General features: G+C 36.7%; 1 protein-coding gene and 1 long non-coding RNA gene across 3 annotated transcripts; both read left to right on the forward strand.

Annotated features, from left to right (window-relative positions):
* The first annotated feature begins 5,602 nt into the window (after nt 1-5,602).
* Nucleotides 5,603-12,548, forward strand: LOC139147501 (uncharacterized). 2 transcript variants are annotated; one of them, XR_011555736.1, is made up of 4 exons: nt 5,603-5,866; nt 6,636-6,748; nt 10,739-11,058; nt 12,437-12,548. XR_011555736.1 is itself a non-coding variant. In XM_070718619.1 (3 exons), the coding sequence occupies exons 1-3, from the start codon at nt 5,854-5,856 to the stop codon at nt 11,060-11,062; spliced, it is 450 nt and encodes a 149-aa protein (XP_070574720.1). In that variant the 5' UTR covers nt 5,603-5,853; the 3' UTR covers nt 11,063-11,200. The 2 variants fall into 2 exon arrangements, 1 of the variants encoding a protein (XP_070574720.1); XM_070718619.1 differs by lacking the exon at nt 12,437-12,548 and having other exon boundaries at nt 10,739-11,200.
* A 256-nt stretch (nt 12,549-12,804) lies between these two features.
* LOC139147513 (uncharacterized) lies at nt 12,805-15,829 on the forward strand. The gene is made up of 3 exons (XR_011555737.1): nt 12,805-12,983; nt 13,651-13,703; nt 15,256-15,829. It is a non-coding gene; the product is annotated as an uncharacterized lncRNA (long non-coding RNA).
* The last annotated feature ends 2,403 nt before the right edge of the window (nt 15,830-18,232 follow it).

Consider the following 18,232-nt stretch of genomic DNA (forward strand, 5'->3'; position numbering starts at 1 on the left):
AAATCATAGTGTTTCTACGTTACTATGGCTAAATTAATCTTATTACTGCTTCGCTGTCCGGCAAACGTACACGGATTTTGATGTAACGAATTTCACACTGAGTGAAAAATATCTGCGGTCTACAATTGCTGAAACATGTTTTTTATAAAAAAGGGAAATATACAAAATATTTAACACGTTTATTACGCGTTTAAATTTTGAAAATTTGAAAAGAAAATCAGAGAACCACCATGAAGGTTTCAATTTTGACATCGGCGTGCACGAGGCGTTCTACTCCTTAACGCTTGTGTTCATGATTTTGGTGCCTTTTCTCATCCCATCATGCATCAAACAGACGTTGGACATTTTTTTTTTTTTTTTGGTAACGAACCAGGAAGTGAATTACTGGTCTTGTGCGAAACGCGTAACCTTAAAATGGGGCACCGGGATCTGCGCCCTTTGTGATATTAGCATGAAATTTATATAATCACGTTTCCGTCGGGAATTAAAACATCGCGTAATTCGCAAGAAAGGCGTTCTCCGAACGTGTGCATGCATTCTGTATACATTCCGAACATGACCGCGACCTGGTACGATCACAACTTTGTTTCACGTTCTCCTACGCATTTTACGCTTGCTTTGTCCGCTCTATTTGGTACAACAATTCTTATTTAAATCCATACTCTTCTGTCAGGTTTTTGACTGTACATAGTTCTATCAATTTACCAAAAAAATTATCGATTTTACGAAACGATGTGTGGTGCCGTGATCGATCATGTATGATCCATCGTCTTTCTGAACACCGCGACGTACGGACGTGGTAACGTGTGTCGTCTGTACTTTGTAGAATTCTATGTTGTATAGGTTATTGATGAATGCTTTGACAGTATGCTTGGCTTCAGAGTCGACTAGAGAGTTAGAAAGAGTGATAACGTTATAGATTTTCCTCGAAACTTTAGTTAGAAGAGATGGCTTATTCTGAATACTCACCGTACAAATATCACTTATGACAAACTGTACAATACATTAGTCCACAAATCACCTTCATCGAAGCCTCAACCCACCCCTTTGCTATATGACTTCGTGAAATTTAGATGACATACCCCTTTGTGGTACTTTCATTGGTTCACAGAGCAGATGACCACCCGATTATGCCCTCTTCGCGATCATTACTCTGACATTACACTTGGTTGGGTACCGTGAGAGAAACGTCCATCGTGTGTCTTGTGTTGTTTCGTGATTATAAGCTTACCATGATATTCTTTCTATTTTCTAGCCACAAACTACTATGTGAAATATGATATATTTTGGTGTTTCTTTTTCCGAAATTTGAGGTAAACAGGAAGTCAAATTACCAAACAAATTTCCCTCATCACCGTGGCATGGCTGTGACATATTTACCAATATTTCCTAGCGCTGGCAGTAGCATAGAATATATGTGTTTCAGCTCCCTGGTCATGATAATATCAGGGCATATATAAATAAACTGATTTTTTTGTAATATATATATATATATATATATATATATATATATATATATATATATATATATATATATATATATATATATATATACATACATATATATATATATATATATATATATATATATATATATATATATTATAGCAGTTATTTGACAGGGGTTTTTTAAAGTTAGAAAACTATGCAAGCACATTTGTATCTGACATGCTTGCATACTACATAAGCATTGCTTGAAATTCTCTCTCTCTCTCTCTCTCTCTCTCTCTCTCTCTCTCTCTCTCTCTCTCTCTCTCTCTCTCTTTCATTCCTCCAGAAAACGTACATTTTCCACAATCAAACGGTCAGTCTTCAAATACATGTCACACTTTTTTACCCTCTAATAGCCATTCAAAGTTACTTTTAAATAATTTTTTTCTTTAATTTCCCTCAATATCAATTTTTATGAATCCTCAATTTCAGTGTTCGAATATTTTCATAAACTAGCCATCTTAGTAAAACTTAATAATAGTGAAAATATTTTATTTGTGATTTTGTCTGTAACAATAACAAAGTTCTGCTGGTCACTTCCTGACTTAGTCTTATCATTAGTGTTTTGTATCATAACTATCTACAAGAACCTCCGTGTTGTAGAACGGAAAACCAGTGACATGTTTAAGAATGGAGATGCAACTCACTTCCGCAAACTATCGACTTCAGGCCATAGAGAACTGAGAAAGGTGACTATTTTGAATGGAGAACGCTTTATTCACACCATAATACCAGCAGACTTCAATAAATTTTGCCTGTGAGTGTACGGTGGTGGCAATCGTACATAACTAGATTAGGCCTAAATCCACATTGAGTAAGCTTTTAGCACGATGAGGCTCTGTCATTCTTTATTCACATGCCTGTCAAACATTCAAATAGTGTTTTCTTTTGTAATTACAAAATAAAACAAAATAATAATTTCCAACATAGACCCTTTGGGTCTGTGTTTTAAAACATCAGCATAAATATCTTATTGAGCATTTGGTAGGTTGTCCAGTTTGAACAAGAGCTGAATCTTCCTAATAGGGATAAGGCAGACAGTTTTGATACTCATGTAGATTTCAAGGTCAACTCCAATATGCATCTTATATCAGCAAAATAATGACAGAAAACATTCTGGATTTTGTTGATCAGAAAATGAGACAACGTACACACACCCTTTGTCCATGTTTCCATATTTTACTGACTCATTTTACAGTTTCTTGGCAATATATAATCTAGTGAAACACCTTCAGATACTCAAAAAATTATACACCTCCCTAGCTCCATGAGTGGAAATTCTCATAGTTATATAATTCATAACTCATTGTAGTATCAGTGCTTCCGAAATATTAATTGTAGATCAGGTAACTCAGAATATCTACAGCTGAATTTTGCAATGTTGTCTTTTTGCAGTTTATTCAATTAAAAGTAGGAACTTCAGGATCTAGAACATTTTGAACACAATCAAATCATATTATAATAATCTTAGAGAATAACATACGAATAGCCAGCAATCATTTGTATAGTGTAGGAAAGAAATTTCATTTTTGTAGCAGGAAATATGAATTGTGTTCAACTTACTGGTATCAATTTCTTCTGCAGCTGTTATGAAGTGATCTTGATTATCAGAAATATATGCCATCTGCATCTGATATGTGTAAAAAAACAAGAATATTGCTGACACTTACCACACATGACTTAGAAAACACAATCATTACTGTATAGTAACATTTTTACACAAGAAGTATAGAAAGTAGAAAAACGGATTCATTTTGCACAATTTCATCTGCATAGAAAATGCAATTGCAAACTAGGGGAATGGTGCATAAAAATAGTGTTGTTTAGTCATTGGTGTTTCCATATACACGTGCGTGTAGGAGTGCAAATCAAAATCTAAAGAATGCAGCTTTGAGGTTGATTCAAATGTTTAAATTCTACAGAATTACAATTCGATATCATTAGTCATTTTGTATGAAAGATTTCTAACCTTTACATATTTTGACCTTGCTGAATGTTGAACATATAATTTTTCAAAGACGAAAAGTAAGTATTATACAATTATAATTTGTTCTATCAGATTTGTTCAATATACGGCAATCTATCTCCACTTACAACCAAGCAATCGTCATAGCAATACTCATCAGCTCAACAACATGTCACAGCCATGGCACATCATCCGGCCCCAGGTGATTCGCATAATCAACGGATATTGAGTCTGGTCCTAGCTGTAGGTCATAGCTGTCGTGTTTTCAGACGGGATTCCTGCCTTTCACGGGCTGGTTTTGACTTTTACGATTTTGACCATGCTACCACAACTATGGGATATTGAATGGACTAGCGTCCAAATCCCCCGCAAGCACCCCTTACGCATGTTTGTTCGACGATATTTCGAAAAACTTTCCATCCAAATTACAAATTGCCAACACTCATCGACAGCTTGGTTTTAGGAACTCACCACGACCAGAAACAGTAAAAGTTTGATTTCAGTTTTGTGAGACTGGCAATGTCAATAAGACGAACGATGGTCATCGATATCACACGGCAGGAATCCCGTCTAAAAACAGCACAGCTATGGACCCACAGCTAGTCTGGTCCCTGAGTTGACCTCAAGCGGCAATGGAGTTACATTATAGCCTACTGCACCACATAACGAAGCACAAACACTGCACAATGTCGAATGTGAAAGTCAACGTACGCATTATAGACTTCGAGTAGGCACATCGAAAACGTTTCTTTATTGAAGTAGCGACGTCATCAAAATTTCCTCTCCTTGACATGTGAAATAATGTTGCTCAGTATTTGACATGTTTTCAATGTCAGCGCACTGGCGGATATGGCCCGGCTTCGAGCAAGATTGCGCCGTCCATACGGTTCAGTATTACCTTCTGTGATTTCGCGTCGACCAAACTTCTCATCGCGATCAGTAACCAAGGAATTTCTACTGGACACCAAAAATGTTGTGGTTTCGTTCATCGACATTTGGTGGTCGACAGTAAAATCACTAAAGCTTTTCTCATAGCCAACAAATTTTACTGATTTCCACAACAAGTCAAATCGGTCGATGTATCTACATGTTGACGTATCGTTTTTGGCTAGCCTTTCTCCTACGAGGAATATCAAGAAAAATGTACGGCCCGAAACGCTAAGAATGAGTGATTTTTGCAGGGTTGTAATGCCCCCAGTGAAAAATAAACATCAAATCATTTCAGTCGAAAAAGGAATACGTCATAGTCAATGTAGTAGGTTTATTTGGGGGTTGCACGGTGGGCCCCTCATGGTCACGGACTATCAAGCCCTAGCCAAGCTCACTAAATGAAACCCTGGGCAAGTATTTTGGTTCTAATGTGGCGATTTAAAAAGCCTTAGGGTTTTGAACTTTTGGCTACCCAATCTGCATATCGATGTCGTCATCGGACGCGCGCTGACAACGCGACTATTTTCGACGTCTCTCTCCATTTCCGAAATATATGGCGAGCGTGTTCCTCAAAAATTAAGGGAAAGATCGGAAACTGACCCATATCGACCACACAAAAAGATCCCGGTGCCCATCTTAAAGCAGACCGGTATTGATATGTTTCGTTGAGTATTGTGGCAAAAATCTGATTGTCTCGTATAGCCATTTTACAATTAGCACCATATTGGACTATAAGCACCTGTTGCCCCTTTATAGCACTGTACTAACTTATAGCCCAGGCTATTGCCATTAAAATTTATCAAATGAAGTGGAAGCCATATGGACAACATGCCGTAAATACACGAAATATTTCACAATAAAATATCACGACAATTAAATCAGCACCTTTGTCAGATTTTTAAAATTAGATATTCGGGTTCATTTGGCTCTGCATAAGAAAGAATAATAAATGTAAGGAACACATCTCCATTCCTCATATGAGCTCCATAGGTCTAAAACATTGTTCCATACTGGGCTCATTTTCTCTCCAAATAATTAATGTCTCTCTGTATAAAGAATGCTTAATACAAAAGAATGCAAATCAATTTCCCCCATTCCGTCCAAAGTTCAAATATTTGTAATCTGTTCATGTGTATCTGCCTCTCCCTGTCTCTCCCAACCCTCCCTCGTTTACCTTCCGCTTGTCACTAACAATAATTCATGCCATATAGCTTTTGCAACTGCGACAGCACGGACATCAATGGGTTGGTTGCTTTGGGATTCAATCCTATAAGTAATTTTGGTTACATATGACGCACCCACTAATCGCGCAGCTATTATGATATAACAAATCTCGTAGCCAATAAACATAGAATATTTGCTTACGTGAATGAAAGAGCTACTCATATGTCCTTTACAGACAGCACAGAAAGTTGGCCATTTCAATTTCGACTGTTTGAAGTTAAGTGAAAGACCATTTATGATCCATGGAGTCAGCAGGTAGGTACAACCACATAGCAGTGGCCTATGCTACTATGTACACAGCTTGGACTTATTTGCAAATCTATTCAGACAGCGTTCTTAGTCAGTGTCTTGAAAAGGTAACCCAATGCACTTCACTTTCCGAGCTGTATAAAACAGTAACACAATAATCTTATTTTATTCAGCATGACCAACGGTATATCTGAGAAACATTATCTGTGAAAAGATAGCAAACTAGTGATACTTTCTACGATAGACTTGTATTTGAAGTCGTAAAGAATAGAAGTGTGTATATTCGACTCATCCCTTTGATTTGTCGGCGGGGATAGACTTCTTAGACTAATAAAAAGTAAAGACGCGGTAGGTCAGTTCCTGTACAATGTCCGAAAAGATACACCATTATAGTCATCATAGTCGAACATCGAGTCAATACTCATAAATAGTTGCTTCAATGTATATTCACATGCTTCAAGTTCTAGCTGCCATTTGAAAACACCTCATCGGCATAGCAAACGGAACTTGAGAGAATTTTATAGCAACTAAATTTACATTTCAGTTTGGGAAAAACCTAGTTTCAACGTAAATGAGCTATTCTACTCAACAGTGGTTTTAAGGTAATATGCCGGACTGTACATCGGGAACTCCATTAGTACTATGGCCTCTATGCAAAGCATTTGCAAAAGCTACCTCCCCAAAAACTCACAGTATTTCGTACAATTGTCGCTAATGAAGGAAGGCTCTTAGCATAAAATGAATGTTTATGCATATAAAAATCACTTTATTACAGGAGTGTCTTCAGGAAAGTCTGGTGCATCAGGTGTCTGTTTACAGTTTAAAAGACCGCTCCTGATTGTTATAGTGGGAATGGTATTCATAACGTACTTTTTTAGTACCTTGATGGTAAGTAACATATTTGATAACTTTTATGATGGTAGTGTAATGGATGCAATGTTAAACCAAAGATGTAATGCAAACTAAATATGTTAAGACACAACCTGGACTTATCTGCAAACCTTTCCAAACATCGTTCTTATTAGTCTCTAAATGCCGACGCGAAAAAACATATAGATTGTTAGTATTTGAGAAATTTCATGAAATTGTGAACTTTCGGAACAGGCTCCACGTTGTTACATATGGCTACACACAAGGTTGTTTGACCACAGGGAGAATTTTCAATTGAAATTATGAATCATCTTTCGTTTTTCAAATAATATTTATGGTCGCAAGCTTAAGATGTATGTGAGTCTAGGTTTCTGTTGCACTATAGGGTTTGTGGTTCATACGATGTTTTCCGAATACGACACATTTCATTCGCATCCAAACGAATGCAACAGGGATAATTAGGTTAAATAGGTAAGGTCTTTCAAAAAAGCAATGTTATAGCTATGGAGACGGATATAATACGGGGTAGACGAGCTAGGTCTTTCAGAGTCCTCCATGGATCTGATAAAATCAGGGGTCACAGTGCAAATTTTGGTAACAATGAAACAAATCACCTTGCATATACCTATATTAGAAAGTCAAAACGGCCGCATTTCCTGCGCTAATTGGATGCAGGGAATTAAATTTTGATGTTCACTGAACTAAGACGTTGAGAATTTGTTTATCAGCAAACAAAGTTGTAAATCAGACATAAAAACGTTTGAGAGTCCAAATATCTATCCCTGACGCACATTCTACCGTAACTACACTCCATAATTCTGGGCTAATCCCGACAAACGTGGCCTGCTAGCTGGGTAAATCTACCCATTCCAGACATCTGATACCATTAAATAACTTGCTGAGGATAATAACATGGTAACAAATGAATGCTCTACGGATTTGGTAATGTTAAACATATAAAAAGGGGCGTCTTTCATGCTATTTATTTCAAAACTGTCATATCTTTGTATCTTCAACACAAGTGAAAAATATTATCAACTTTTCATTAGCGGACGTGTACCTTTATTATGAAAGGTTGTTCAATATGCAGAATCGCAATATCATTGAACTGAAACTGCTGAGTGACCTCGAAATCTGCTTTTGCATGATGAATATCTTTAGCAAGATTAATGTCATCTACTGTAGTCACATAATGAACTTTTCAAAACATGTCAATACCTATTAAATGATCAGTTGGACAGTATCATCATCTATCATTATTATAACCTGTGTATCACGGGTCAAAATGTTGATTTTGCTGTATAAGTGAATTAGTAGTGCATTCTATGGTCTTACTTACATGACGTAATACAAAATTGGAGCTTGCGACCCCGTAAAAATATGCCAAAGTATTTTTTCGTATGTTTAATGAAATGTTCTATTCTTTTGTGGTTTTATGTCATTTGTGACCTTGTTTCCCTCTCCACCTTGTCGTAGTGGTAAAATATTTCACAAACATGTAATCAAATAAAATTTACGGCATTCTGGTAGCTAGCCAGTGTGTCATCCTCTCATCTGTAACATATGTTGCCTTCAGCTTATCAGCTTGTGGTCATAGACTGCTCCTTCTATCTTCTATTCCACCGCGTCGAAACATACACAAAAACGCAGCCTGTTGCACAGCGATTGACATGTGAGAAGTGAGTGTGCTATCAGCGTACTTTTCACACACACACACACACACAATAAATGTATATATATATATATATATATATATATATATATAAATATATACACATATATATATATATATATATATATATATATATATATATATATATATATATATATATATATATATATATATATATATATATATATATATATATATATATATATATATACACACACTGCGGCCCACAGGTATGCCTCAGTGTACGGTATTCCGCGAAGCATATTTCTATCGAACAGCACTTTCAGCCGGTCGCTATTGACAACCGCGAACATTATATCAATTTATTTTCAAAAGATTATCGATCGAAAATCTGTTTGGGTGCCGCGGTATGCCGCTCGTGCTGGGCGCTAGTGTGTTGAAGTCACGTCATAAACATTTTTGCAATAACCCATATATTGACTTATACACTTTAACATCAAGGAATCCGTTGGTTCCTGTACTAAAAATAAATCGACGACAATTGTTCAGTTTTGGTGATACTTTTACTTACGTTTCAGCACATTTGGCGCACTTCGGCGTATTTTGGCGCCATTGTGAACGGGGAACTACACGCGAGTGAGCGAGACAACAATGTATTAATTTCGGACAAAAGAATATCGATCGATAACGGTCACTGCACGATTACAGTGGAGAGTCTACGCCCGTTCGTCTCTGTTCTGTGTTATTTTTGCAGTTTACTGGAATTTTCATGGTTGATATTCGCCGAAATTTGGTATAAATTACAACAACCTTACTGGTATTTGGTCTGTACACTTTAAGAGGCGATAACCGATCAAAATGTGTCAATATAAGGCCCTGATTCTGCATATGCAATCGCCGTAAGATCGCCATTTTATTGAGGGCAAGAGCAAAAATTCAGCGATCGGATTTCGCTATTATTTTTTATAATATTTGGTATGACACATATCATAGGGCTCGAAATTAGCGGTGGTCCCGCGTCCACAGACTACCAACTTTTCCCTTGGGCTACCAAAACCCATGAAATGGTAGCCCACACGGACTACCAAAGCCTGAGATATGAAATTACTTAGTGGAAGAAATAATGTTGATCGCTGCTAGATGGGCGACGCTCATTAGATCAACCCAGCTGGACACAGAAAGGCCAAACTATGACTTTGTCATGCAAATTAAAAGGCGACAGTGCAGTTGAATTGTTACGACAAACTTTCAATAAAATATCATTATCTGAACAGATGTACTTGGATGACAGGCTCGGGAAATGATGGCCAATGAAATTCATTTTCATAGTTATTTAATCACAATTAAACACAAAATTATTCAACCTGCAAAGAAAAAGCTGTCGGGCCATCCACAAATTACGCTTTCCGAAGTGTACGAGATCATCCCATGATAGTGTAGGCCCTACTATGGTGGAGAAATATAGCCAAAATTGCCACGAAAGTATTAGGAACATTACTGTACCAATTTGTTATACTGAAATTCATAGCCAGTCTATCTTTAGCCATGTTATGTTTACACGTGCTGAGTAAAAATTCGTTGTCATGGCGAACATCAAGATTTGCGTATAAGCTATGCGTATGTGTGAATTGGTCGTCAAACTTTGAGGCGTCACTGTTATCTACTACACATGCTATACCGTTCTCCTAAGACTATGATCTGCAGGTATTGATGTTAAATGACTAGAAAATTCACTTCCTGGACAGAATCATGCAAAATAAATCTTTCTTTGTCTAGGTATAAATAAAATATCCTTTACAAAAAACATGCATGGGCTACCAGACTTTGTCACTGGGCTACCAACTTCAGAAAATGGTAGCCCAATGGGACTACCTGGGAAAAAAGTAATTTCGAGCCCTGTATCATGAAGGTAACTAAAACTCTATGGTTTTATTTTTTGAGTTTCCCTCTTATTTTATGAAATGACGAGTAGAAGATCGTGTTGCTGTTGACTGTGTTTTTACTTGATTTTGCATATGGCTGTTTTCGCTTACGTATTTTTGGAATTCCCATGTGAAATTCTTCCCAATATATTATAATTGTAAGGGCAGCATATACGGGAAATAGGACCTGTTACTCTTTCATTAATATTTAGCTGTGCAGCAGAGAAACACGGCGAAATTTTCAACATGCCGCGGGGGGTGAAATTGACTCTCTGAACGCGCACTCCACGTACAAAATGGGGCGCCTTTGGGCCGTAGTGTATACACCTGTGTGTATGTTTTTTAAGGTAAATCATGAGACTGTATCAAAGGCATGCAAGGAATAATTAATTGAATCGATGAATTAATTCAACTATTTACCTAGCGTGGGTCATGTGGTGCATTTTAATTTAGGAAAAAAGGGTCAATCCGATCTTCAAAGAAGGCATGGAAACAACAGACAGGACTATTAACACAACAGAACCAGAAAGAACTACTATCGGAGGATACAAGAAAGACGTGATAAATAAAGAGAAAACTGCATCCTCTCCCGAATATGATGTCAAGTTCCCCTACCTTAACTACGATCATTTTGGCATGGAATGGATTGGAATAGTTCAAGAATACGAATGGTCCTTTAAGCACTTACACGGTGAAGACGAGTTTCCTAAAAGTCACAAACCGCTAGAAGTTGGCCCTGATTCCTTCAGTGAGACGTCGATTTTCAAATCCAAGTAAGGCATAGTTGAGCACGGGTCAGCGTGAATGAGTCTTGACAACGCATGATAACGTTAGGCGTACTGAATCAGATAATGTACCTGAACGGACGCACTATGTGTCGGATTTGTACCTACCCCTAGTGTATACAAGCCTTCAGCAGGGAATATTGCAAATTATGCTGCTATGTCAAAACCGAGTTGAATGGTGAAAGGGTATAGCACAATAAAAATTAAATTTGTTGGAAACCATTCAACAGTTTTAAGTTACTGCAATGGCTTTATCTCTTTTAATGGTAAATAAAAGTTAGTCAAGGCACCAACAAAAATTAAACACATATTTAATCAGGCGTACTCTAAAAGGTTTGTCTTGTCACCTTAGCAAACACGTTAGCATATACAAACACGGAGACTCATCAATCCTACAAAACAACTGTATTTTCGTTTGGTTCCTCCAATAATTTATGTAACCTTTCGAACGAAGTTAAGGCGATACCGAATGATTCAACTCGCGGGCGGTAGCTAAGGTTGGCAGTGTTCCAAATGCGTGCTATTGCGCGTGAAAATCGTTACGATTTATATAGCTTCCTGGCACTGTCGCCTTCTGCTCTTGCAAATGTTTAAAAGCTTTCAAGTCGGCCAATTTTCCATCTGTTGAAATGAATTTAGGCAGAATTGTAGACACCACCAGGATAAATAAGGCTAAGCATGCCTTTTAGAAAATTCTCAATAATTTTTGAGATATGACAGGAATAGGAAAAAAATTGTACAAAATTACAAAGTAGATTTTTGTCATTTAAAACGTAGTGTTTGTTTCAAGGCTGACCTAATCCATGTCCGGGACTGTGAATGAGTATGTCAAGTATCATTGCTTAAAATTTTAGGGGATTTTGAGCAAATTTGGAGTGGCTTAATCTTTTCAAAAACATGCTGTGCTAATCTGCATATCTATGACGTCATGCGTTCCATGACCGGCAACCATGCATCTGCTGTACAAAAACTTTATTTTCGTGATTTGACAAATTTTCCTTAGCAACCGCTGCCTAGAAACTTGAATCCTTCGGTATCGCCTTAAGTGCGTCTAGCCTTTCTTAAACATAGCAACATGTTACTCTTTTATTCATAATCATGAAAATCATTAATATTCTTAACTTCTCTCGTTTGACAGATTATAAATGATTTATATCCGCTCTAATTTACTTATTTATTGTTATTACCAAAAGAGTAACTAAAACAGAGTTTGGTACAACTCTTGTTAATGTATCAACATTCTGTGTGGTACTGACTCTCTGTCTCTCTGTCTCTGTCTCTGTCTCGTCTCTCTCTGTCTCTCTCTCTCTCTCTCTCTCTCTCTCTCTCTCTCTCTCTCTCTCTTCTCTCTCTCTCTCTCTTTAAGGGTAACACTCCACGACAAGAAAACGAAATACAAAAAAGGGGATTTTATACATGTCATCATTGAAACAAAAGATGAACATGGAAGCAAGCGTCTAAGGGGAGGTGACTTTTTGGTAGGGGTAATGTCGAACGAGATTTCACAAAAAGCACCGCTGGAAGGACAGTTGATTATGGTAATGGTACATACAGTATGTACTTCTATGCGGGATGGACGGGAGACGAGACGCCTTCATTAACGTTACACTGTATGTAACAAGAGAGGCTGTCTTGTTCTACAACAACTTTAGACACAGAGAAAAACGGATTCTCTGGTCTGCCGTTTCAGCGATGGAAACGTGTCGGAAAAAGTAACAACGAAATGGAGGGCACTGGAATAACAAATGTAGCTATGGAAATATCTGGTCTTTAGGTAAAACTGTGTTACTATGTGAGAAACCGGAATCTTTAGCGTGCGGAACGCTAGCAAGTACCAGCCAAGACATTCAGAACTTGGAGATGCTAGCAGAAGCCGCCGTAACGATTGTGGATAAGGAATACTTGTTTGAAGGGTAAGTTTTGATGTTATGTGTAATGACAAGAAAAACAACATGAAAGAGAGATCTTTAAATAAACCAAAGAATTTATAGAATTAATAAGTAATAATTATCATTGCTCACCGCCTGAAAAAGTCTAGAGCCAGGATTTATGCATTTGGCTTTGACCGTCCGTCCGGGAATCCGTATGTCTTTCCGGAGCTATTTCTCGGACATGACCAGACTGATTTGTCTATAAACTTGGTATTAGGACAAAACACTATTGCAAGCATGTGCAGATTGATTTATTTTGTCATCCAATGAATGGGCAACAAGTGGCCATTTGTGCGAATGGGTATAGTTTACACACACCCTGAATGATGTAACCCAATGGTTGCACAAAGATAGCACTATGTTATGACTGCATTTTAATTTGTTTTGCAACAGGGTCGAGTGCATGCGTACGATCGGAGGCCATTTTTAAAATCTGGAGCCAGTTTTTCTGACATGATTGCCAGAATTCAATCAAACTTGGCAGAAGGACGTATTACCATAACGTTCGAATGCTCGTCAATTTTTCTTGCAATACGATTAAATGTGGCAAGCTGGCAGAGATTCAGGGTTTTTTTTTTAATGTTTGTTGAACTGGAAGTATTTGTCTGATCATTAAGCACCTTAATCGATTTTTGTGTATATTCAACAGAAATTATAGAGATGCAACATTTTCAGCGTGCCCTATAAAGGTGCAAATAGAAGGTAAGTCGACTGTTATAGTTAACGTCTTCATACACGTGAGCTATTGATGTACCGTTGTCTGTCTGTCTGTCTGGCTGTCTGTCTATGTGCACGATAGCTCAAGGGATTTGAATCAAATCTGGTATATATATATATATATATATATATATATATATATATATATATATATATATATATATATATATATATATATATATATATATATATATATATTCTATTTGGAAGTGGCAGCAACTGATTATTTTTTCAGGGAATGGCTTGCATAACTAATAATTATTTGTTTAGAGATCAGATACTCTCACTATAAGAGCAATCTAAATATCACCATGGTTTTTTTTTTCTGACAATAATGACCACGCTCTTATCAACAAGCAAATGGTAAGCATGCCTTTTAGAAAATTCTCAATAATTTTTGAGATATGACGAAATGGTAAGATTTTCAGCAAAAGTATCCTCTGTAGAGTATGTCATTGTCAATGATACTTATGCAAACAGCACAACCATCATGTTTTGACAAAACAGAATAGTTTAAAAGCTGCTTTATTTAAAAAATAATTGAAATGTCAACCAATCCTCCATTGCAGGAATAGTCATATCCACAAAAATAGGCAAATGTACTTTTTCGACAACCGCACCAACTCTTCCAGTTGCATATGTCCAGTCAACACAATAATCTGAATAACTGACCTTTGCAACAATATAAATTGCTCGGGTTCCTTGAATTCTTGTAACTTTAGTTCAATGAAAGCTATAAACGCTGAATATTACGCGTGATGTTGATCATAACATTTTTAATGAAGTTGTACCCTTGTGGCAAATATGTTACCGAAAGGTGTTAGTTTAGAGAAAAATGCAACATACTCTGAAATATCACAGCATTTTGAGTTCATATCTTGGCTTACTGTTTGATAGACAATAGTCGTGACTTCAAGCCATTAACTCGCCATTCCATAAGGAAACATTTTCGCAACCCAACGTTTTCTTCTTCCTCTAAAAGTATATACGATCGGTTTGGACGCTATATCTAATAAAACTCAAAGCACTGATTAACGATTTTTTGTATCCTAGCCTTTCGAACTTGTCAAAGGGAAATATATATATTAATGATGCCCCGAGGAGAAGTATCTCTTTCATGTTTTTGTGGTTTATGTTTCACAAGACATGTAACACGCATAGATTTTCATGTTTGGAATCGAGATTGAAGCTGGCAAAAGACTTCCGTTGCTCGTCTTTAACTAATTTCAGGTATATTGTGCTGTCAGATATTGTCAAAAATTAACCTATATTTTAAACTCAAATTGCCTGGATAACATGTGATAACTCCAGGGATGTTAATTTTCTCTTTCGACGAAAGCAAATAAACTTAAAAATGGACATATATGTTTCTCGAAAGCTTTGAAATTAATCTGATGAAATGTTTGATTAGCAAAGTGTCATGTAACTTTGAGCGCACTAATATTGTCTAGGTCGAGGCTCATGCTATCCACAAGGAAAGCATTGATTGACGACAGACCATAATTATTTCATGCCAATTTGTATCGTTTTATTCCAGACTCTAGAAAGGAGTTGAAATTACCCACCTGTGGACCCGATCTTCCTGTTGCCATGACGAGCGGTTACTGGCTGAACAACATCACATTTGTACCAATGATGTGCAAAAGTCAGAAATGGACTCCACAATTAAGGTTAAACTGTACGTCAGACAAAAGTTTCTTCTTCATAGGAGACTCCACACTCTTACAATTGAATCGTGTTTTCAATAGAAAGGCCATTATGGGTGAGATAGTAAAAACAGTCTGTAAATTTTTTGGACTACGTACAGGTTTTCCTGTTCAGAAGGTTGAAGAAGTGACTTTTGAAAGTGATTTTATCGACAAGATCAATGTCTCCTTGTGTAGATCATACACCCCGGTTGTAGTATTTAATTTCGGCTTCCACTATGCTTCGTGGTCAGTCAGAGCTTACATTGACAGAATTTACCGAACCAAATTTTCAGTCATTCGACTTTTCGAGCGATGTCCAAATTCAATCGTCATTATCAAGTTGGCACATCCTCGAGATAATAACAGTGTTTCACAGAGTGTTCATAGCGGAAATTATCTGTTCTATGACATGAATAGAATGCTACGGAGAGTCTTTGGTGGCATTGGTGTGCGTTTTCTTGATCTGTGGGACATGGTTCTATCTCATCCTGATAAAAATACCGTTCATGTTGCAGGTCATATTATCGAACAACAGTTTGACATGTTGTTCTCCTACATTTGCCCAAGTATGGTAAAATAAATGCAGGGAGAGGGAATAATTTACCTCTGTTTGTCGATGTAAACTTGTATTGTTTTTCGTTTTTTTGCCAAGTCAGTAGGCCTAAGACTCAGCTTTCTCCCACGGGGCGTGGCCGATCACCAACGCGAGTGGAACTGTGGCGTACAGCAGCGTCAGCGTAGACTCGTACTCCATACCTTAGTTGACAATGTTCCTAGTGCCGAATGTTCGATGTTCGGGAGCTGAAATTAGGTGGACCACCGGAATTCAAACTTTTACTTTTTTGAGGACATGTTTTTATTGATATCTCGCGATCCGCGCGCAGTCGCTACATCTCTAATATCAACCGTTAGCATTAAAAAATGTGTTTTAAGAATGGTACCAAGTGGGAGTGCCACTTAAATGTTACTTTTTTGTCACAAATATTTGTGTTAGAAACTTTAGAAACAAGCATTTCGCTTACCAGCATGAGTGCATGCATATAGTATTGTATTGTTGACCTAGAACTAGAATACTTTAAATGTCCTGTATGTCCTATGTCCTAGTCCCTTCCCTAGTCATTGCTAATACACCCATGACCACTCTACTGTTGATTAAGTCCACGTGATGCAGTCCGAAATTCTGTTTGTACAAAGGCAAAACCAGCTCTATCTTGGGTTGTAAATGAGTTTACCATTGGCACACAGTGTTCAAGATTAAGATACAATGTACATTTACCATGCACTGGTCCATGTACAAGTCTTGTTCAGACAGCTTAGCATGTAAATCAGCGCAGTTGATTTCTGCAGTTGATTTCAATTTCCCTAGACACACTGTCTGCATGGGACACACAAATTTGCGCGATGCTATAGCAGTGATCTCATACAAGTGTGTTGCATCAATAAACTAATTATCGCGTAGAGTCTTTTATGAATGGAATTGGTATATGGAGGCCGTTGTGGTCAAAATTATGTCACATTAATTTTAATGTGTCAAAATTAATTTTATGTCGTCTCGAATTACTTTTACTAGTACTGTCACTTAATTTTGTATATTCCTTGAATTAAGTAAACATATTTTAAATTAATCTTACATCCTAGAATTAATATTATGTAGCATAGGATTATTTTTTTCTGGTATTTTGAATTAATTTTCTATTTTTTAAATTTCTTGTAACTAATTTAATCTGTTAAAATTAATGTTTAGCTCACGTGTGCAAACACGTGAGCTAATGTCATAGGGATGTCTGTCTGTCTGTCCGTGTGTGTGTGTGTGTGTTAGTGTGTGTGTGTGTGTCTGTCTGTCTGTTTATTCTGTACAATGGTTTCCCTATGGAGACGGTAATGACATTGTAGACATATATCAAGAAATACTGCACAAAATGTCATGAAACTTTTAACAGATGACAATCTAAGAATATTATGATGATACTGTGAGTGTCGTGTCAATTATCTCTTCATTTGGATATTTAATGAACTTTTGTTATTAGTGTCATAACTCTGAAATACCTGAATCAAACTTGATGATACTTGCAACAAATATTGATCTGATATATATCTAATTATGCTTAGAAACATTAGGCAGTGTCAAGTTAATAAATGGCTCATTTACATATTTTATGAAGGTTTGCAATTAGTCATATAACTCCGATATAACTTCACCAAATGTGATGAAATCTCCTGCAGATACTGATCCGACTGATATCTAACTGTAGTGTAAAGCATTTAGTAGTGTGAAATTAATTAAGGGTTCATTTGCATATGTAATGAACTTTGTAATTAGGTATATAACTCTGAAATTGCGGCACACAAGTCAGTGAAATGGGGTACAGATATTGTTTTGATAAATTGTACTGAGAAGCATTTGGCAGTGTCAAGTTAAGAAATAGGTCATTTGCATATTTTATGAAGTTAATTAATTAGTGATATAACTCCAAAATAACTGCACCAAATGTGATGATATCTGCTGCAGATACTGATCCGACAGATATCTAATTGTGGTGTAGAGCATTTAGTTGTGTGAAGTTAATTAAGGGTTCATTTGCATATTTAATGAACTTTGTAATTAGTGATATTACTCCAAAATTACAGCGTTAAATTTGATGAAACTTGCTACAGATGTTGATCTGATAAATATCCAATTGTACTGAGAAGCATTGAGCAGTGTCAAGTTAATAATTAGCTCATTTGCATATTTCATGAAGTCTTATAATTAGTCATATAACTCCGAAATAACTGCATCAAGTGTGATGAAAACTGCTGCACATACTAATACGACAGATATCTAAC

The sequence above is a fragment of the Ptychodera flava genome, chromosome 2, assembly GCF_041260155.1.
Source record: "Ptychodera flava strain L36383 chromosome 2, AS_Pfla_20210202, whole genome shotgun sequence".
Lineage (NCBI taxonomy): Eukaryota > Metazoa > Hemichordata > Enteropneusta > Ptychoderidae > Ptychodera > Ptychodera flava.

Coding starts and splice junctions, on each gene's coding strand:
- LOC139147501 (XM_070718619.1), top strand. Junction 6,749..10,738: donor ACTTTTTTAGTACCTTGATG/GTAAGTAACATA, acceptor ATTTTAATTTAG/GAAAAAAGGGTCAATCCGAT.